Source organism: Anopheles coustani, chromosome 3 (assembly GCF_943734705.1).
Source record: "Anopheles coustani chromosome 3, idAnoCousDA_361_x.2, whole genome shotgun sequence".
In the NCBI taxonomy this organism is placed as follows: domain Eukaryota; kingdom Metazoa; phylum Arthropoda; class Insecta; order Diptera; family Culicidae; genus Anopheles; species Anopheles coustani.
The window spans coordinates 87,010,925-87,032,275 of NC_071288.1; the positions used below are offsets into that span (position 1 = coordinate 87,010,925).

At 43.6% G+C, this 21,351-nt stretch overlaps 3 protein-coding genes across 5 annotated transcripts; 2 read left to right on the forward strand and 1 right to left on the reverse strand.

The window, feature by feature from the left end:
• Positions 1 to 832: 832 nt before the first annotated feature.
• LOC131272796 (pantothenate kinase 3) lies at positions 833 to 15,907 on the reverse strand. 3 transcript variants are annotated; one of them, XM_058274653.1, is made up of 6 exons: positions 15,196 to 15,907; positions 4,952 to 5,606; positions 2,681 to 3,152; positions 2,306 to 2,605; positions 1,432 to 1,567; positions 833 to 1,360 (listed from the first exon to the last, which is right to left on the reverse strand). In XM_058274653.1, the coding sequence occupies exons 2-6, from the start codon at positions 5,385 to 5,387 to the stop codon at positions 1,169 to 1,171; spliced, it is 1,536 nt and encodes a 511-aa protein (XP_058130636.1). In that variant the 5' UTR covers positions 5,388 to 5,606; positions 15,196 to 15,907; the 3' UTR covers positions 833 to 1,168. The 3 variants fall into 3 exon arrangements, with proteins under 3 accessions (XP_058130636.1, XP_058130637.1, XP_058130638.1); XM_058274654.1 differs by lacking the exon at positions 15,196 to 15,907 and adding an exon at positions 12,993 to 13,107; XM_058274655.1 differs by lacking the exon at positions 4,952 to 5,606.
• On the forward strand, positions 15,254 to 18,839 carry LOC131268708 (uncharacterized). Its single transcript, XM_058270969.1, has 5 exons — positions 15,254 to 15,313; positions 17,652 to 17,847; positions 17,915 to 18,038; positions 18,099 to 18,672; positions 18,732 to 18,839. The coding sequence occupies exons 1-5, from the start codon at positions 15,254 to 15,256 to the stop codon at positions 18,837 to 18,839; spliced, it is 1,062 nt and encodes a 353-aa protein (XP_058126952.1).
• A 121-nt stretch (positions 18,840 to 18,960) lies between these two features.
• On the forward strand, positions 18,961 to 19,880 carry LOC131272798 (ribonuclease P protein subunit p29). The gene is made up of 4 exons (XM_058274657.1): positions 18,961 to 19,042; positions 19,103 to 19,412; positions 19,483 to 19,628; positions 19,695 to 19,880. The coding sequence occupies exons 1-4, from the start codon at positions 19,036 to 19,038 to the stop codon at positions 19,829 to 19,831; spliced, it is 600 nt and encodes a 199-aa protein (XP_058130640.1). The 5' UTR covers positions 18,961 to 19,035; the 3' UTR covers positions 19,832 to 19,880.
• The last annotated feature ends 1,471 nt before the right edge of the window (positions 19,881 to 21,351 follow it).

Consider the following 21,351-nt stretch of genomic DNA (forward strand, 5'->3'; position numbering starts at 1 on the left):
AGGCATTGGCAAAGGTTTCGTTTTCTACTTCCTTTTTTTTTAAATCGCTGGTGGGGTCAATCTTTTGTTTGCTTTTTTTATGGGACTGCTAGTCTTGCAGTTGGCATGTGCCATTCAAAAAACTTCGTGTCAATGCTGGTAGAGCGATAACGAACCCGCGGCGATATCTCGGCTGCTACTTAAAACTCAAATTGCTTTTCTTTTAACAAAAATTGTCGAGTAATGATTGAAGCCGATAAAAACCCTGATTATTTTCTTTTCGCCGCCCTAATCCTACTGAATATTGGAACGGTCCCCAAATTAGTTCGCGCGCTAATCGACCTCACTTCCAGTATTTGTTTCTCTGCTTTACCTAAATAGCTAATCGATCGTCATGGGTCATTTTTTGGATGCTCGCGAGTAAAACGGGATATCCACCATTCCTTTTTCTCACCTGTTTCCTTCTCCACGACCAGGCAATCCTTTATTTGCCTTCCTATTTTTTTGTTTGTTTTACCCTTGATTGAAACGCTCAATTTCTCTTAAAGAGCGGTGCTCTTTCGCGCGATTAAATGGGACATAATTTAAATGATGTGAAACATTGTTTTTCTTACTTATTCGTAACCTTCCACCAATGCAGATACAGATCAGTCCGACACGTGCCAACGAGATACCGATTACACGCGGCAGTCCAACGTAACGTCTAGTCAATAGTACAGATCGTACAATCGTACGACCGTCAAAAGGAATCCTACATCGTCGAGTTTATAATTTGGAATATTTTAATGATTCTCCGCTAGATTTAGATAAACTTTAGAAACCAATTAACTGGAAGAAAAACTAAAACCCTATCTCGTTGCACTTGTGGTTCGCTTACTCGTTAACTCCGCTTGGCGTTTTTTTGTTTTATTTCACAATTATTTTTTTTTTTTGCTTTGTTTAGAACCATAAACCTCTCATGAAAACTTACAGAAGGACAAAACGAACTGACGAACTGAACTAAACTAGTTTTAAATAAAATAGTAAATGATATACGACAACTCCCGCATGCGTTCTACCCTCACACTAGCTGATTCTCTTCCTGATACACTAAGTTTTCCTTCCTACCTTCGTTTTTCTTTCTGCTTTTCTCCCATCACTGATACACCTGGGAGAGTACTGTTTTCCCCCATCGTAACTCTACCCTAGCCTAGGTAAGTAAATCACCGACTTGTGCGTGCAGTTCACCGTTGAACTGCAAAAGGCAACCGACAGCACCGAAGTAGCCTTCATGTTCGAGGAACAGCGCCTTCAGCGTGCCCTTCGACCAGTAGTCCATCGCGTACGCGAGCAGCTTCATCGAAATTGGGTTGACGCGCAGAAAGTTGCCCACGAACACGACCTAAAATCAGAGGGCCGGGTTTAAAAAGATGTTGTCCGGTCGGATAAAGATTACGGGTAGGGGATGCTTACCTTTTCAATTTTCTCATTGCTGGCGCACATCCGGGCGATCGAACCAATGTTGTTGGTGATCGTCACCAGGATCGCGTGGGCCAGATCCTCCTTGCTTACACTCTGCCGCCGTTCTTGTAGATGCATCTGCCCGAAGCTAGAAGTAGACGTTTGAAAGAGAAGGTTAAAAATCATAGTTGTTCAAATTATTGATATTACCATAAATTACCCTTTTTATAGGACTGGCAAAAGAACAATTGATCGAAAAACTGGTCAAATTTAAATGATTTTTCATAAATCGTCAGCCACTGTCTGTTGATATCATCATCAAGAGTTCCATTTATTTTGTGTTCAGAACAAAATTGATAGCGTCATAATTTAAATTGAATCCGTCGTGGCCAAAACAGTGAAGCAACGCAGTTTGTTGCTTTTGTTTCCAGCTTTATCGCGCAGTGAATATGTTTGATGTTGTGAGACACTTCGTGTCAGTGTTCTGTCACTTAAGGAGAAAGGTTAAAAGGTTAAAGGTTCTGTCACTTAAGGAGAAATCATGTGGAAGGCTCGTTCCCGGCCAAGGACCGTACTGGACTCGGGACTCCATAATGCAACAGAAGTTGAAGCGACAGACAGAATGAAAAATGGCTTATTCACTCCGGTCCTTTGACCAGAAGATCGCTTGAACTGACCAAATTACAACTTCTCACACTTCATATAATATCACCCAACTATTTCTTGTTTCAGAAGCGATAAGCTTTCTTATAAGCAAAAACCTACAGAACTAATGTTCCAGTAGGGACGCTGCCTACAAATTGTTGAAGACGATTCAATTCCAATTGACCGAAAGTTGCCCTATTCCCAGTATTCCCTTTTTTCTCCGTGCGTCTCGCGTACGTACCTCGAGGCCACCAGCTCGCCGGGCAGCCCGAACCGCTCGTAGTCGCCGCCGTAAATGTCTTTCACTAATTTATCTACTTTCTTGTGATCACCCGTCGTCGCCAGCTGTATCGCTTCCTCGAACGTTTCACAGCCGGTGAGCAGGCAGCATAGGCCCAGGAATGTTCCGCCGCCCAAACTCGTACCGGAGATGCGCTTGTAGTTGTCGGGTCCGCGCACGGCCAGCACCGACACGCCCGAACCGACGTTCACCAGAATAAACGGGTACGGTTGGCTGAAGTCAAACTTTTTCTTCGTACTACTGCAAGAAGTTGGAAATGGGGAGAACCTGTTAGTACCGGCTCTGTCGTGGATGGTTGCCGTTTTTTTCAGTTACCTGATTTCATTGGCGTTCTCCCAGTAGTAGCATTCGCATGGATTGTGCGTCTCGGTGAACAGGATGCCCTTGATCAGCGCATCGAGCTCGTCGAACTTGGCCAGCTTCATGTTGACCTCCCGCTGGAAATCGTCCTCGAACTTGTACGCACCGCCACCGGTGGCACAGATCGTCGTCACCAGCTGCGCCATGCCCTTCGACTTGGCCAGCCGCAGGAAGCTCAGCATCTCGGAGGTCGGGAAGCGGATGAAGTGGAGCGAGCCACGCCGCCCCCGGATCACCACGTCGTCCATCTGCAGGTGGATGTCCCGGTGGCCGGTATTGCCGTAGGCCGAATTCTTCGTCAGGTAGCGCCGTATGTTGCGCAGAATCTTGGCCTCCTGGTCCAGCTCGCCCGGTGTGATGTCCTTCGGCTCGAAGTAGACCAGCTTCGTCAGTGTGCCGCCAATGTCCATGCCGAACCATGGCATCGCTGCGGGATGAGAAGGAAAGGACAAGCCGATTAGTTGTCATTTCAAAAGGTCACCGGAAAAAAAGAGTGTCCCACCCTAACCGTTCCATCCTCAAAAGCGAACGTCACTCGCCCTATCAGCTGGTGCGTTCCTCCCAAAAGGTCATGTAACGAAAGTTGAGCATCATCTGATCATCGTCACCCCGACGACGTTGGCCGAACTTGACCATCGACCACTGCACTAATGCATCGCATCGATCACGTGCCCTCGCTTGTGCCCTCCGCGTTCGTGATTACGCCGAGACGAGACCGCCAGACTAGTCCGATCTAATCCTTGATTAGGGATTATCGACAGCTGACGACGACGGACGGAGGTGAACCGCGGTGGCTGAAGTGTTGTAGTATCGACGCCGCTTATCACCACACGGTTGGACGGTGCTGTTTTCCGCCCTCCGTCTTGTTGTTTCCCCCCCTCTCGTCCGACGAATAAAGAAAAGGTTCAAAATCCAAACCATGGACATGTCGCTAGAGCGCAGCCTCTTCAAACCGAGCGGGTGTTCCAAGGCACGCTATCAAGGGTCCATAGAGGAGCTTATCACTGTTACTAAATTTGAAAACATTCAAGTAACAGTCAGCTTCTTCTTTTCTAAACACCAAACCTTCCAATAAACTCTCCACCGCCAACGAGGGAAATAAAAAAAGACTTCTCCCAGAGGTCACACTCCTCCTCCGTTCGAGAGGTGGTGGGTGCACATGCCAAGTGACGGTTCTAAACGGTACGAGGAGAACCGGTTTTCTTCACGTGTTGCGGTGCTATAGCGAAAAAGAAAACATAGAAACTCCTTGCGGAAAGTGGCCACGCTGATGCTGCTGGGTTTCTTTGCACGTGGCAGCCGGTTGGTTAGGAAGCTGTTTTGTCGCAAAGAGAACTCTTGGCAATGCCAACGCGTGTGCCGTTTGTTTGACACACCGGGAGGCAGAGAGAATGCGGATGTTGAAAGCAGGCGAAAGCATGTGCCGCGTGAAGGAAATTTGTGAGGAAGAAATCAAAATACTTTGCTCATAAGCAGCGTTAGAAGGTTGCGAGTAAAAATATTTTTAAAAAACCTAAACAACAGCAAACAGAAGGAAATCTAACAAAAATTATGTATCAGTCTTCAAAACGTCTTTATAGAAAAAATAACCATTCCTTCTCTTAAAAGTAAAAGAACAATAACTACATCGGTTGATCTCCACTTCCATCGTCTATGCATTTAGTTTCAAATCGTTTTTTCTATCTACATTTAAGAAAAGCTAAATGTTTAACGTTATTTGATATTTTCATCGGGCAGACTCAAATTTTCGAACTAAATAAAAAATTTACTCTGATTGTTTTAGGCATTACACTCCCACTGAATGACTGAATTTTAAATTAAATTTAAATTCTATCTGAATGTTTATGTTGATTATCTAGAACAATTTACAATTAAAATATGTTTGCTTATTTTAAGATATCCAATACTCCGTGGAGTAGGTTGTCTTTTCTTCTGTTTAGGCTTCCTTCATCTACTTTTTTATAATTTTTTAGATACCCTCAACCGGTTCCATTAGTTTAGTTATTTGAAATTAACCAATCCGTAAGAATAACATATTTCCATTAAAACTTTACATCCACCTAAAACTAAAATACTAAAATGCAAATTAAACCTTAAATTTTTAGCAGTTTGAAAAAGTTAAAAAAAAGTAAAAAATCCAACGAAACTAAAAGTCCACCAACAAAGCCAAAACCTCGGAAAAAGAGTAAAATAGTTTGTAGTATCCAAACATGGACGGATTCTTACACAGTGCTCCCTCATTGGAATGTTCCGGCGACTCGGACCGGCTCTCGTCGGTCCACCGTGCGTCGGCCGGCGACGAGGACGCCTTCCGGGCCCTTCTTCTCGCCTCTTTGGTGCCGTCGGAATGTCCCGCAGCTCTCCGGCAGCCAGCGGTCGGCGGGCGCCGTTTCCTCCGTCGCTGGCGCCGCTGGGGGGTGGTGGTCGTGCTGGCCGACGACGACAGACTGGACAGTATGGAGGTGCTGGAACCGGCCGACGAGGACGAGGTGGCCGTGGAAGTGCGATTCAGCGGACGGAAGTCGGCCGAACCACGGCCGGCGCGTTTGCTACCGGATGTGCGCGAGGGTGGTTTGGGGCCGCTGGAACCGGCACTACCGCCACCACTTGGGCCTCCCCCTCCTCCCTCGGCAGGGGGGGATATGTGGCGCGTTTTGCGCATTGCGCTACTGCTGTGATGCTGGTGGTGAAGGATGGACAGCACCGACCCGACGGTCGGGGTGGTCCCGGTGAGGAGAATGCGCTGCACGGCACTATAGAGTGGCCCCTGCGGAACGATATAGTCCGCCAGGTCCAGCGGCTGCTGCGCGAATCGGCATTGTTCGAGGGCCCGCTCTTGGCGCAAACGGATGCCCCTCTCGATCGCAGCGTTCAGCGCCACCTGGTGGGATGGAATGGTGTTTTCTGTTACTCGGTATAATCGGCGGGTTGTTGGGAGGAATTATTTTCTCAACCATTGGCAGCGTGTTTTCATACGAATTGTTTGTGGTAATTTATGCTCCCGAGTGTTTGTTAGTTTTTGTTTGTAGCAGATTAGCGGCAGCAGCAGCGCAGGAGGTTATGTTCTAGTTAACAGAAATATTATAATGATTTATTTTTCTAGAAACAATCATTCTTACGGCTGGCATTGCAACGAAGGAAGTTGTGTTTAAATTAGCAGAAATATTATAATGATGTATTTTTCCATTCATATGCTTGGTGTCTTTCTTGCATTGTATTACGCGTTTATATTAAAGAGTTGATATTGCTAATGTCACTTCTTTCGATTGAAGTTACCTCATCAGAATTTAACAAACAAAAAAAATTAATATTGATTGTTTTTCATTATTTTTTTTCACATATCCATTTTCAGCTTAAATTAGACAATCATAATAATCAAAATAAAATGAAAATGACTAAGTTTGATCAGAACATGGAATAAAACTAGCAAATTATGCAAATTGAGACAGACAAAAACAAAACGAAACAATCAACAAAAATTCTGTGCTGAGAAACGATGTTCAATAACGTACAATAAACGATTCGACAACACTTCCTAAACTGTTTCCAAAGGCTGATAACATGCGCTTCAGTGTGCAACCTTTAAAGCCACAAAATATGGCGTTTTTATGAAGCAAAAACACCGCTCCGACATTCCGAAGGATGAGAAGGCCCGCCACCTATCTGTTATCATCGTTCCGCAAAAAAAAGCCTGCCCTGAGAAGTGAGAAGTTAGCAACTTTAGCTCACTCTTTGCCCAATTGGCCGCCCGCGGCGTTTGCAATGACGGCGAGCTGCCTGCTGACCTGAAACATGAATCATTTCGTAACCGTGGCGCGGTCGGTACGACGAAATATACCTGTTAACCATCATCGGTCGCGCACGATATGTGGTTCACTTCTTATCGACCTTGATGTAGCAGTAATCTGTTACAACGCCAGTGCAAAAAACCGAACAAAAAAAAAAAGAAAGGGAAAACAACCGCGCGATAGCTCAACCATATCTCGCTTTCCTACCCCATCAATTTTTTTTTCTTAGGTTAGCTTAGGGCGCCACGGTCTTATCTGGGGACCCCGAAATATTGCCTCCAAGGAGATGGTGCATGTGGTGGTGTTTGATAAACGTAACCATTCATTGGCTCTGTCTTATCCTGTCCTAAGACTTAAGCACTATCCAAGCGAGTTTTGATACACACAAATGTTAAAAAACCCATCCGCTCCATCTTCCATTTCAACTGAGTTCAATGTTCAAGTTTTCGATGACGTGTTTCTTTGCGCATAAATAATCGAACAATTTCTGCAACGTTTAAGTATTACGGTGTTTACAAAAAAACAGATGGAAGGTGTTGTGTGCAAAATCAATTGCTATCTACCGATCAGAACTCACGTTTGAACAGGTGAAAAACGTCGAAGGGCACTATTTCTGGAGGTTTTGTTTACGCTGTGACTGATTTGTTGTGCTAAACGATCGATTGTACAATTTCTGCTCAGAATGACGTTGGGAAAGTTTTCAATATCATTTATCATATGTTAAACGTTTTTTTAAATCTTATATCGAGCTGAATTTAGAGCTTAAAAACAAGATAATTGAATCAAGAATAAGAGGGATCAGTTCGGTTCAAGTCGGTCCCAACCAAAAGGTAAATCTTCTACGGAATAACGTCCTTGTCGAATGAAGATTTCTGCACGGCACGGCACGATCAACAAACGTTGTATGCCCCAAGTCAAAACATGCTGCATTTCTCCAGCTGATCAAACATGCCAACAAACATACTTCTGCATTAGACAGAAAATGGTTTAAAAAAAAATCCGATTCTAAAAAAAAGCGATTTGCTTAAAATAATTTGTTCCTTATCTTTCGGATTCAGAATTTGTACGAATCTCTAAGTCATTTAATCTCTTCCAATCGACAAAGTCTTGTGACCTAGTATTCATTTAATTTTTGTTTATAATACTGTTGATACTATCAACCAAAGATATTCGACTCAAAATAAGATCCCCATCAACTATATCCTATGGCTTTTGAGAAGGAAAATACAAAATTGTCTAAATAATTCGGGTATTTCAATTCTCAAGCCTTGCCTGAAGGACAACCTATCAAATAGACGTCGCACTGAAAAAGCAGATTAGTAAACTGCTTTTTAATATTTTCCATATGTTTTTCAATCTCCAGACGGATAAGTTGTTAATAAATATTCTTATAGGTTAAATTTATCACATTGCTTCTTGATATCTTCCACGTCCACTCCTGCCGTTACAGTGACGCACTTCAAAAGTTTGTCTTTTTGGCCACCGACCTTCGTTTTTCTACCACATATGTTAGTACCAATAGTTATTCAATTTGGGTCCACGTCCCAACGGTAGTGATTTTTTCCCCCTCCTTCGTTTGGATAATTTTTTGTTTGCCCAACGTTGTTTACGCGCGGGTTTCATCCTTTCCCGACGTACGTCAGCTAATCATCGGCAGGTTGGACGATAAAAAAAAATCATCACCCTTCCGCGGGGGGTCACAACTTCGCACTGGCCGTATAAAATGACGCAAATGTGTGGCAGCACTCGACGAGGGCCGTAGACTTTTATTTCATTTTTGTTTACCGAACACCCGTAAACACCCCGGCCACGAACCGCGTGTCCGCCGGCACGTGGAGTGGGTGAAGAGTAATTAACTCCGGAATCAATATAAAAAAATCACGTACTTTAGGTAAATTACTTCCGTGCAACAGCTGGAATGTACTCCATTCAGATTTAGTGTTGATTTTGCTCCCAAGTATTTTCTAGTTAGGAACTATAGGAATCTTCACGTGTTTAGATCTCATGTCAGTTCTGTGTGCAATGGTGTTAAAGTTTTTAGTTCATGAATTGTTTTAAAAAACACACACCGCGAGGCCACCAAAGGTTAACCTGCGTGTGTGAGTGTGTGCAGTGGCAAATGGAAATGAGTTGTAAGTTCAACGCGATTTCGATTCATTCAGCACTGGCAACGCAAACCTGGCCACGATCGGCGACTGCGTTGCTTTACATTTGATTATCGGTAGGTGCTTGGTCTGCCCGGGGACGCAGTCAGTCTCTTGCAATCTGGCGTAGAAGGTCGCGCCGGTAAACTTTGTAAACCTTATTTACATCTTTCAAAACCTGCGACTGATAGAGCGTTTGCAGGGCAACGATACTAAATGTAGTCTAATCCACACTGGATGGGTGAACAATGGATTTATTTTTTCATCATGTTTAACTTGTGTTACCACATCGCATTTAACTGCATAGAAATACTTCTATTACTCAAGAATTAAAACCAAATCCAAACCTAGAGGGTTTCTTGTTACACGCGAATCTAAATCTCTGATAGAAACGAACGATGCGAACTGCGATAGCCAATAAAAACTCACAATAATGTTGTTTTCTATTACGAAGCAATGCTCCAAATTTGGCCCCAAAATTCCATTGTATATTACCTAAAATTGGAAGAAGGTTCGTGTGTCTTCCTTCTTTCTGGAATCCTTCTTCCAGATTGAGGCCAGAAATAATGAGTCAAAAGCGATCGTAAACAGTAGTCGCGAATGTTCGATGGTCGAAATGCCATCACCGCAAAAGGCTATTTCTTCTCGATCCATCGGTTCAAGACATCGCGAAAATATTAACCATAACCAACACTATCACTGTCCCGGGGGGAGGAGGGAGGGGCGAAAATCAGAGACGATGATGATCGGACTTGGTGGGTTTTGGGACTGAAATGTGTCTGTGTTTGTATGAAGTAACAATGTTTTCACTGAACGCTACCCGTGTTTGATAACCTTCCGAAAGGGAACCATCATCATCATGAGGAAGCCACCGTTCGCGTCTCATCGTGAACCGCCTCTCGAATCATGAAGGTGGTGTCTTGAAGTCTTCTGTGTTTTATTACGGGCACTTGCCTAACGCCTCAGCAACGATCGTCGTGTCTTTGCTTTGCGTTGTAAACATTAGCGCCATAACAAAAAAGAAGGGAATTGCTACTGCAAAGACGCAGTAAAAAGTGACATTTTTTCGCTCACTGCTGTTTTCTGGCCTCCGGCGAAACGCTGAGGAGGACTTCAAACCGTACGTGTGCGATGGTGGTGTGCATGGAAGAAATCTGTTTACCGAAATCAGCAAACTCATCACTCCGCGGACAGCTAATTAGTGGACGGGGACGCCATCGTTTATACGCCGTTCATTGCTTGTGGTACCCCTAATCTAATCTGAGGTACCCAAACTGGTCCCCCCCAAACGAATGTTTACATCAGATATAGCCGGCCGTGAACAACTCACCCGCAATCAAAGCCAAATAATTGGTATTTTGGACACCTTAGCTTTATGTTTACTTCTGACTTCTGGCAAATTCGCTTTTTTGGGTGGACCTGTAGTATTTTGTTTGTTTGTCTATTTTAATGTTTTGGGGATATCAACGGATGGTTTAAATATCACTGAAAAGCTACTGATCAACATCCTGTTAATATCGTATGTTTTGACGCAGGCATCGAATCGAACGGACTCGGATGGTACCGGAGAAGTGCGTCAGACTTTCCGGATATAAGACAAACCGGATTTGATGCCTCGAATTCTCAGAACACATAGGAAACAGTATCCGCGCGATCATTGTTTGTACTGGTACTGAACTTCTTGCTCATAGATGATGACTTACTTCGTTGAAAGCAATAAAAAGATCGCGCTAAGATCGCTACTGAAAGACCAAATAAAAAGAACAAGAATAGGGATCTCTTTGTTGGGTATAATTTTTAAGGCTTATGTTTAGCAACAACGAAGATCGCTGGTGAACAGAATAGTCCACAAGTAAATTAAATATGAAATAAAATAACACATAACTATCAGAAGTCAATGATCCCAGTTTTATGAACCTTTGTTCACGAATGAAAACTAAGGTAATCACCTTCATAATTGGTTAAAGAATAAAGAGCGTGATACGAGGAACAAGCCAAACCTTAATCAACTGCTCAAGATCAACGGACAGGTTTTTATCTACACATAATCAGTATTTAATCACGATCTTATCCACAACATGCTCCGAGTTCTTCGTGGCAAACCAGGAAGTGCCGGAGTACCCAGAAAAGGTCCAAAGTGTGGCAACGAGGTGAATCGCTTCCCGGATCGGAAAAAGAGATAGCAACCCGTACGGGTACAAGTTTCTACCTCGTTATTCTGCCATTCCTTCATGTCGTCACGCAAAACCCGACCGGGTGATGGCCACGCTACACCGACGTCAAGAGTCACCTGAGCATCCAGAGCAGGGCCGGTTTTTGCCTTGCACACCTTCGGGCCCTTTGGCCACCGCTCGTGTGAACTTTGCACCGACCTCTGCTGACACGACATTGAGAAGCCGCGGCCGAGCTGGTCGCGCGTGCGCACACATTGTCCACTCCGGTGGCAACTACCTACTTCCGCTTGGTCAATCTGTGTCGCTTTGTGCATGGCCACATACACACACATGGACAAAGCCCATCGCATGATGGCGAAGGAAAGTAAAACCGGTTAAAGGTTTGTCGTACCAAGCAACAGACCCCGCTCCTCCGCCAGCGTCTGGGTGTTCCTCTTCGGGCGGCTTGCCGGATCTTTGGCGGATTTTGCGCACTGACCTACAAAAGAGCCTAACGCTACGTCTGGCCGGGTCGAGCGAGACTCGCTGTCGGCGAAGGTGTGTCTCCACGGAGGCTTCTGGTCACGCGATGTACTAGCGTCCCATCGGGCAGCCTGTCGGGGCCACCCAAAGGGATCTTGCCTATACATTTCTAATTGCGTATGACGTTTAGCCTCATTTTATCCCTAAGAAATACGTCTTCTTATTTAGGTACTGGCTTAGGCCGTTGCTTGCCAGAAAGAAAAATGATTTAAAAAAATTATTCCATTTGGTTGAGTTCCTAACTACGATGTAGAAGTTAATTTCATACACCTTATTGCACCATCCATATAAGGTTTACCATTATACGGTCTCAGCCATTTCCAAGGAGGTCAAGCCCTTTTGAGATACAGCGTCAAACGTTCCCCGTGAATGAAGTAGAACACGTCGTTTGCGAGCTTGTGTACCTTGTGTATGTCAAGCATGTTGTTAAGTTGCGGTACAAGAACACACAACGTCATGCCTTTTGGAGCTTATGAGCACTCTACTCGTCAGCAACTCGTCTTGAAATTTACATTTACGTCAAAGAACTAAAGGAACTCTAAGTATTTTAGAGATAAAGTTTCTCTGTTTCTTTGAATGTGACGGAGTTGCAATATATTCCTGAGAGTGGTCTTTTCTTAAAGTCCAAAATGCAAGATTGGCCATCCGACAGCAACAAAGCGGTTGCGGGCAACCATTCTCGAACCATTGTTGTCGGTCGGTCGGTATGCGGTGTGAACTCATCATAATCGCCAGCAACATCAAGTGTGTTTACTGGTGCTCGACGGCTGGTTCGCTAGAAAGCGAGACCTCGACCGAGATGGACGGTTCCCCGGGTATGGGGTTTTACCTTTTCGCTCGCATAACAACGAGGAAGCGAAACGAAATTATGACCGATAGTTCGTGAACTACGCCACGCCACGCCACAACGAAACCGCCGGTCACCGGAGGAGAGCATAGAAACGGCAACATGATGGTGAGCTCTTGTGAGAGTGGCCGCTTGCAGCAGAAATAGCGCCAAAATCGGTTACACAATGCACGGTGGTGATGGTGGTGGTGGTCGAATGTGGATCAGGCGGGGTGGGGATAGGGGCCACAAGCCAAACGCACATGGCACATTACCGATTGGTGCGCAGATTTTTTCCCTCCAACTTTCTCAACTCCCCGAACCTCCACCTCCTCCTGCTCGCTTGTCTTTTCCCTGAGGTTCATGGCAGCGTGGCGTGAGGTGGTAACCCCATGGGGCATTGTTTCAAATATGTTTGACGAAACACATGTAACGCTTTGGAATACTGGTCTGTTCTCTGTACAGAAATGTTAGAAAATGCTATTCAAACAACAATTAGTTCGGATACGAAACAATTTTCCTTACATAACCAATGCTCACATTCCAAACACACGATCAATCGAACCACTCATTATTGAACGAAAGTTATCTTGCTAGAAAAAGATGAGACTATTTTCTCCGTAAGCTTGCTGCTGCTTGCCGCTATCAACTGTCTACAAAAAGAAACCACAAACACTCCGGTCAAGGGCGGGGAAGAAGGGAAAGATCGCGCCAATCTTGGCCCCATCTCCGCCGGCCAACAAACGGCCGAAACACTCGCTGGCATACACACACACACACACGCACAAATTGATTTGCTTGATTGACACCTACGGTTATATCGCGAAAAAACCCCAAGTGGCCACAAAACCAACCGGAACACCCTAGCGACGGGACGGGACGCGGAGTTTGACCTCGAGGAGATCGAAGGCTGCACAAGGGTTGGTGTTTGCTCCTGTTTTTCTTTTCTTAGCGTTTATCAACGTCGCAACATGGGAGGAATTTATGCAAATTCGTTTAGTTAACAACACCACTGGAGTCGGTGCACATTCGGCACGCGTTGCACCGTTTTGTAACACGCCGGGAGCCGCGGGCAAAGATCATCCGATGATCGTACGATAGAACCGAACCAATCAGGCAAACAACGGACCACTAGACAACACACACTGGTGTCCGCGGGATGCGATCCGCGACGGTCTGCTGTACGATGGAAACTGAACCGCTGTGAGCCGCCCGCAAACGGTGGAGCCACTTGCGCCGTTTGTGTCTAGCGCGCGGCTCTCTCTCTTGACCGCGGTTCCATGACGTGTGCGAACGATGACGTGATGCTGGTAACATCGAAGCAGCAAGCGCTTATCGTCATCGTTTCACGGTGGGAAACTTCCGCACAAATGCCGGAGTAAAACTGACATCCATTGGAAGGTTCCGTTTGAGTTAATTAAAATTTATATTTGAGCAACCTCAAACCGATACCCGGAACAACGCCAAGTAGGATTCATCGTTCTAAAAAAATTTAGTACAGATCCCAGGGGTTCCATCCATAGTAACACTCTGTTATATGATATGGCTCCTTAGTTTTTCTAAAACTTAGATAGAGGACGACTCAATTTTGGACGACTTCAACAGAGCGATCACTCACTTGTACGTCATTCCTAAGTGAGATTTAACAAGTTTTAGTGGGGCTGCTAATGATGTCTTCATTTATCTTGGAGTTTCCTTCCTTTGGCAATCATTCGTCTAGGTTGTCCGCACCAATAAAAAATCGATGAAATTATAATTTGAGTCAAACAAATGCATCTGGTGCATCCTTGCAAAGATCCTGACAGCCTAATCTGATCAAACATTTTCAAGGTTTTTGTCGTTGTTGATCAAAAGTTTGTATGTTGTGCTCCAGTTGAATTTCCGTAACATAAAATGAGAAAGCCCCATCGGTATGACATCCCAAGGTAGTTCTCATCATCCTACGAAGATACATAAATTGAATGTTAAACAGTTGTTCAATAAATATTCTAAGTCAGTTGGTAACAAAATGTGAAAAAACATTTTACCAAGCTGACATGTTTTCAAAATAATTAAAGAAATATAAAACACCCAGCATCACAATTTATGTCGATTCATCGGTTTACCTCCTGATCCATTCACGTGTATTTATTTGTCCTCGATAACAGATGTAAAATTAAACATGAAGATGTGCATTTTTTCCCACACTCTCATATCCAATTAATTGTAAATCAACACTGTTAAAACACCCATTATCTGATAAGGCACAACAAAAGACAGAGTCGAGAGGTGTACAATAAATTCAGTATGGAAAGTTTAGCATTTGATACGCGACCCACTTGAATGGGAAGCCTCTAAAAAATGATAACCCAGAATACATCAACGCGATACTTCTACCAGATGACCTTGCTTTCAAGAGCGCTTGCAGGTTGTTGTTGCTTGCAGCAAAAGTACCCTGGTCCTTCGAGAAGGGAAACCGGTGCCATGGTTGTGTTCTTCGCTGTGGCTAAAAAGATAAGCCCGGCGGAGCGACCACGATAGCGCCATTATATGGCGCACCGGCGACACTCCATGAGAGAAGAAATATATGATTTTCGCTTATCGCTGACTGGCGAGTTGAGTCCCCACGAATCTGGACCGAGTAAAGGTACATTGTGCGCAATTTTGCAGAAACGGTGTAGCACTTTCCGTAAGTGAAGGAATGGAACTGCTTCGTTTGAGACACTCCTGCTAGATCGATTCCATTTCTCCAATAATAGGCGAACATCAATTATTCGCACTCTTCCGCATCGCCTACCAAAGTCCAACCGTTGACCGGTTCAATCCTATCTAATCGATCCAAGCATAAGACGAACGCTCAAAGAAGCTGCGACACAACGCAAAACCGCCAACTCATTTGATTGTCCCATGGGGGCTGGGGCGCGAGGTCAGATGCACCGCGGATGCTCCCGTGTCATCATCATGTTTTCCCCCATTGGACCAGAGCGCCTCTTTTGCATCTTCATTCGTATTGAAATGGTATGAACTGTACACCTACCTTTTCGTACAACTTTAGAGGTGCCTTCCGTATCGCTATCCATGATAATACTGGAAAAATGGGGCGGCTCGAAACTTCAGAAATGATTTCGATCAAAAATGCACACGCATCCCTAGGGGTAACTTTCCACGGGAGAGTTTGTTTTTGTACGTTTTTTAGGCCTCTTGAACGATTATTCTTGTGTCGTTTATGTGGGGCATTTGATTCCACTCGTTGTAGACGTTTCGCATCTGCCGTTTGCTTCTGGGCACACTTTTTGTTGCTTCGAAATGTCGGTGGGACGCAACCATGCTCTACTTTAAGGTGATCACATACACGCCTAGCTGTTTGGTGCCGTACGTAAACAAACAATTCTGGTCCATCGAACGGTGATGCAGCGGTTCCGTAGCTGGGAAGGCGTTGACGACGTTTTTCGTTCACTGTTTCATTTCTTGATTTTATGCACAAAACTGTGTCGAGTTGGAAGAAGCCCAGCCCCTGGTTCGCACAATCCAGAGGCTAATGATCAGAAAACCGGATCACACATTCCACAACTATGGACACTTGTTTTTGCTTCTTGTAGGGTTTATACTGTTTCTGTAGTTAAGCTTACACTCAGACGGCTTCGGTTTCCGGACGGTAGATGTGGTAACGGACTGCTTCCGTCCAGGCAAGATTGCAACGTTGGCGAAAGTGTTCTTTTGCTGTGGCTTATGTTTAGTTTGCTATTTTCCTCTGCTCCTAGCACGACTGAGCTCCTCGAGCATTGCACGGAACTGACAGCTGCGTTGTTCGCAAGACCAAAACATTTACCTAACGACCAAGGTTCGTTAAATAAGCATCAAATATGAAATACCATGACAGAAATAGTTTATTTTTTGTAAACTGTTTGGACTCCTAGGCCAATTTGAACAATATACTTTTTAGTTGAAAACTGTTCTTAAGACAAAAACAAATTGCACAATTACAGGATCTCCATTACTTTTGGTTGAACGAGAAAGCGGTACGGAAACCTTGGTCGGAATTTAATGCTGAACTTGCCAATTAGTTAATAACTTTATAGTCGCCGGACCGATTTAGACATGTGACCCCTCAAATAAAAGGTCTTTTCAAGACACAGAACTTTGCGAAAGTAAGATTTTTCAATATTTTCTTGTTTTCGAGAAAATGATCAGTGAGATACTGTCATATAACGTATACCCGACGGGTCGTAACTGGCAGCTGTCAGATGGGTTACAAATTAAGAAATAAACGTTAAGAATTGTTAATCGCTTAGAAAAGATTAATTTCCCAAGGAGAACCCTGCTGCACTTGCCTACCAAAGGTATCCATGCCTACCTAAAAGAACCTTGCCGAGTGTATTTTTGGTAGGCATGGACACCTCATAACCTACCAATAATTTGTTTTGGGAGGCACCGCAGAAAGAGGTACTGGCTGTCAAACCTTTGTTTGTTTACTGTTTACTGTTTACTGTGCAAGTCTGGCCAACTAGCAAGCATTCGAAAACAGGAAGGGACGATGACCCTCATCAACAGGTATAGAAACTGCAACGCAGTGTAAATAGTTGGTCGGTGGCCAACGGACTTCGCGGCGATCATCGGTTGTTACCGGTTGTAACATAGTATCGGTGGCCAGTGTTCGATAGCAGCGCTTGGATTGACCGACTCGGGGTGGTTAACCGGGGCCGTGTTAACTCGCATCAGACAGTAAGTACGTGTGTAAGAACCCACAGCAGAGAGTTCTTACTGATGATGATTTGTCCGTGCTTTTCACACATTTCAGGGTCTCGACAAGGAGGAAGAAGCGGCTTGAAATAATCATCAATGCGTTCTACGTGTTTTCACTGGCCATGACGGAGTGGTGCTGCACATCGTACATCGAAGGAGCCTGCTACGATTTCTGAACATTTCCCCTGATTGCCTACCGAACCGGACGATATATATATAATATTATAGATGTATCAAAATAATAAAACAATCAAAAATATTTTCCTGTATGAAAATAATTATTATGGGAAAGAAAAGATATCCTGAACCCAGCTCATATAATCTACTACGAATGGGTATACGTTTTTTACGCGTATAGCCAGAAATAGGTGTTATAAACACGTTGCACAGTCACGTTGTCAAAACAGTTCTCTTTTGCGGTGTCCCGCAAGTATCAAGAGAATTGTTTTACCCTTCTTTTCAGAAGTGTTTTACATCCAAAATTGCATAGGAAATCTGCTGCAAAAGAAGGTGTAAAACACTTCTGAAAAGAAGAGCGATCAGGTCTCAAGAGAATTCTTTTACATCAAAATGACGCCAAAATTTCTCGTTGGGTTACTATTAACGAGAAATATTGTACAGTTCCTTATTTCTAATAGAGGATGAATGCAACCTGGCAACCTTTCATAATGTGTATCATATTGGCAAACCTGCGTACCTGTGAATTTGGTTGCTCATAGCTTGCCTTGCATTCATCCAGTAGTAGTTTAGCATTTGCCGAGATCGAAGGTTTCAAGGAGCGGAAAGTATCCTTTTGCTGATAACATCTCTTCTACTGGATTTTTTGTTCACGAACAAACCATAGCAGAAATGGAAGAAGACTGTGCGAGTTTGGAAGCTGCAATCGAGCATCATCGTAAAGTAGTGAAGCATATAATTTCCGAATGCTTCCCTTTGTTTGAAAAGAGTACGTAAAAAAAAAAATACAATATTAGGCGTTTACGGTCAACAATTTGTCATTGCATACTTTTCAGAGATAAAACAAAGCGATGAAGATGTACAAATGTGGAAAGAGCGTGCTTTGAAAGCGGAAGGCCGGGTAACGTTACTCGAGCGGCAGTTGGAGGAAAGAAACAATCAGGCATGCCAGTTGAAAAGGTATGGCGTATGGTCAACTGTCATTTTCCATCGGCCTCAATGTCTCATTTATCGTTTCAGTTCGTATGAGGGACAGTATCTGATAATGATGAAAACCGGCGCTGTTCTCGGCGAGGTTGTATGGAAATCGTTTAAAAGCCACGCGAATGTAAAAATGCTCGTTCAGGCTGAGGAAACGATGGACAAGTATTGTGCTCTTTCGAAAGGTGTCATCGATTCGTTTCTGCAGGCCTACAGGATTGAGATGCCACCGCCACATTCCTTGGAGCACGTTTTCGTCATATCCGTGCTGGGTGCGTTGACCAACTTTGCTGCATTCACAGAAGGTAGAATGTTCCTGGCGAAAGAGGATAACGGGTTACAGCTGCTCAAGAAATTGCTCATCGAACAAGAGCATTGGAATGTACCGCAAGGCCGGTACATGAAGCGAATGGTTTTAACGTTTGCCTACAACATGACACTAGTGGACAATGTCGCCTATTTTGTACTAAGTGAAGAGAAGCTGCTGAACGCTGTACTGAAGTGTCTCGGTATAAACGACCCTACAGATGTGGTTGGTGCTGCTGTGGCGATAATTTATCGCTTGGTCTCAGTATCTTTGGAAGCCGGAATACCATCAGCGTTACCGGAAAAGGTAATATTTTAGATACCAGCGTTCAAATTGCATTGAAAAGCAAATCATTTTCTTTACAGATTCCTTGGGCACTGATAAAATCTATGACGACATCACCCGACCCTCAACTTGGAGAAATTTCAAACAGCCTTTTGGGCCTTATGGAAACAACTGTATCGTTTTCTTAAAATTTTCAATTGAATATATATTATCTATCCATGAGTGGTTCAGATTTACGAAAAACGGTAGTTTTGAATAAATTTAAATTCTTCTCTCTGTCAAAGTTTGACGTCACAAGGAAAGGTAAATAAACGTCAAAAGTCCAACGTGCGATCCCATTCGTAAATAAACAAACACTTTTTACTACAACACAGCATATTCAGAATGGATGGTAATATTTTAAAGATTTCTATCAATAAATTGTACCTACTATATTATATTTATTTTCTAGATGAAACATTTATTGCTTCTCTTGTTGGAGACAAAAATGATCAGCATAAACCCCATGTATTAGACCTGCTCTTCTCAAAGCGTCCTTTTGGAAAAGATCCCGCAAAACGCAAAAAAACTCGCAAGCACCAGGAAAAGTCAGTCCTCTCCCGGCAACAAATTAAGGATCTTGGCTTATACGCCTTACCGCATGGTACGATTACGTACAACGATGCTGTGCCGCTTCACAAAATGTGGTGCGAGTATATTTCGACGTGCTTTCACCGCCTCGAGATTCCAAGCGTGACCGAGCCGCGATACAACAATACTGTGTATGTAACGAACGGAACGGAATGCCCCAGCCAGAAATATCCTTCTAATCTAAAGTATTCTACTTTATAGAGCCAGCCTTTTGAAAGCGGATTATCACGGGGCCAAGGTCACTATCGTTCGCTCCAAACAGTCTAGTGTAATTGGAGTGAAAGGGATCGTGATTCTAGAAACAAAAGGGACATTCAAAATCGTTTCGAAAGATAACAAAATTCGGAGTAAGTATAAATGCTTATGTTTCGTTCTGGTTCGTGCGGAAGTTATAGTAAAACTTTTTGTTTTAGCTATACCGAAAAACGATTCTCTGTTTGAAGTACACATCCGTGATATAGTGGTAACGATTTCCGGAAACATTTTGAATGCTCGTCCTGCGGAACGCTCTGTTCGTAAGCTTAAGAACTTTTCATTTTCCGATGTTTAATGAAGCAATAGTTAGTACATGGAATTGAATTAAACAAAGATATTTTCCACTACCTGTTGGTATTTTTCAATTAATCTATTCTTGGTTTAAACATTGATCTTGCTTTGCTTAGAGGTTTTCACGTCGATAGTAGGTCTTTTTTTAGTTATATGACATAAAAACGCTGGATTTCTTTCATTATTAATCAATAATTTTCAAAATTGAACGAATTGTGCTATGCAGTGCCTGTAATCAACCACTTTTTAGCATTTTCATCTTTTCCAAAATTTGCCAGTCGAAATAGGTAGTTAATGACCATGTGTATTACAGTTTGCACATGTTGGTGCTGGTATTTAGATAGGAATGTTAGCATAATTTGCCCGGTTTGCTTAAAACAAGCAGTGAAAAGGTCCTTAAACTAAAAAATAATGCCGACCCCTGGATAAATTGTGTGCGATTTGAATTGTGCCAGTTTTGCTACTCTCCGCTATGTATGGTGGCGCTGCATGCGTTTTTGCTTTACACCGAGCTAGCGGAATGATGAAAAAATGCATCGAAAAACCAAAAATGTCAAAAGATAGTCAAGAAATATACTAAAAAATAACAGATAACACGGTACGGATTTGAAAAATTTTCAAAAATAGTGAAGTTCTCAAAATAGGGGTCAAATGAGCATTCGGACAAGTTTCCAAAGCAATGTATTCTAGTGTTAAATAGTAGAAGTTTTGGCTCATGATAATCGAATTTTATAATTGTCTATGAACAAAAATTATCAACTTACTTCAAATTGTCTCCATATGATGATCAAAACCGGCTTCATGTTTCCCGGCCATGTCCCAGATGACCCTATGAAGCTCATGCGATAGGGCAAGGAGGTAAAGATGAGGGTCCATCCATCTTACAGCTATCGTCTTTTGGACATCTTTTGCACTTGAAAGCTACCCTACACAACACATCGGTTGAACAAAGATTGGCCGACATCAGCGGGAACATCATCGAGGGGCAATATCTTGTTCGTATGATTCGATTGGGAAGCCATTTTCCACGAACATTCGCTATTTGATCAGGATCGTTCAGGAAGACTCCTGTCCAAAGAGAGAGAGAGAGATAGAGAGTGTCAGTCAGAGTAAGAGAGGGTTGAAATTGAGTTATTCTAGGGCATTAAAATTTTATCCTTCATCTTCCGTTTGAAAATTGAAAAGAGGATTTGCCACTTTGAAGTAGTGAGCAATTTGCCTCCTCTACTGCTTCTACCTCTGCCGTTGGCGCTTTCAAAAGATGACTGTTCGAACACGCGATGTCACCCCCGGAAGGAAATGAAAGGGAAACACTTCATCCACAACCTGTATCCATGTCTCATGCTGGAAACGCGAGGCCCCCGTCTGATACGGACACGGGAAGTAATCATCACCACGCGGTGCTCTCGTCATTGAGGCCACTGTCGATTAGAAGCAGCTATCGATGGGCTCGGAGTGGCCGTTGGTTCTGACACACATCGCGCCTTGATGATGAGTCCTCGATGGTGTGCCGATGAAGCATCC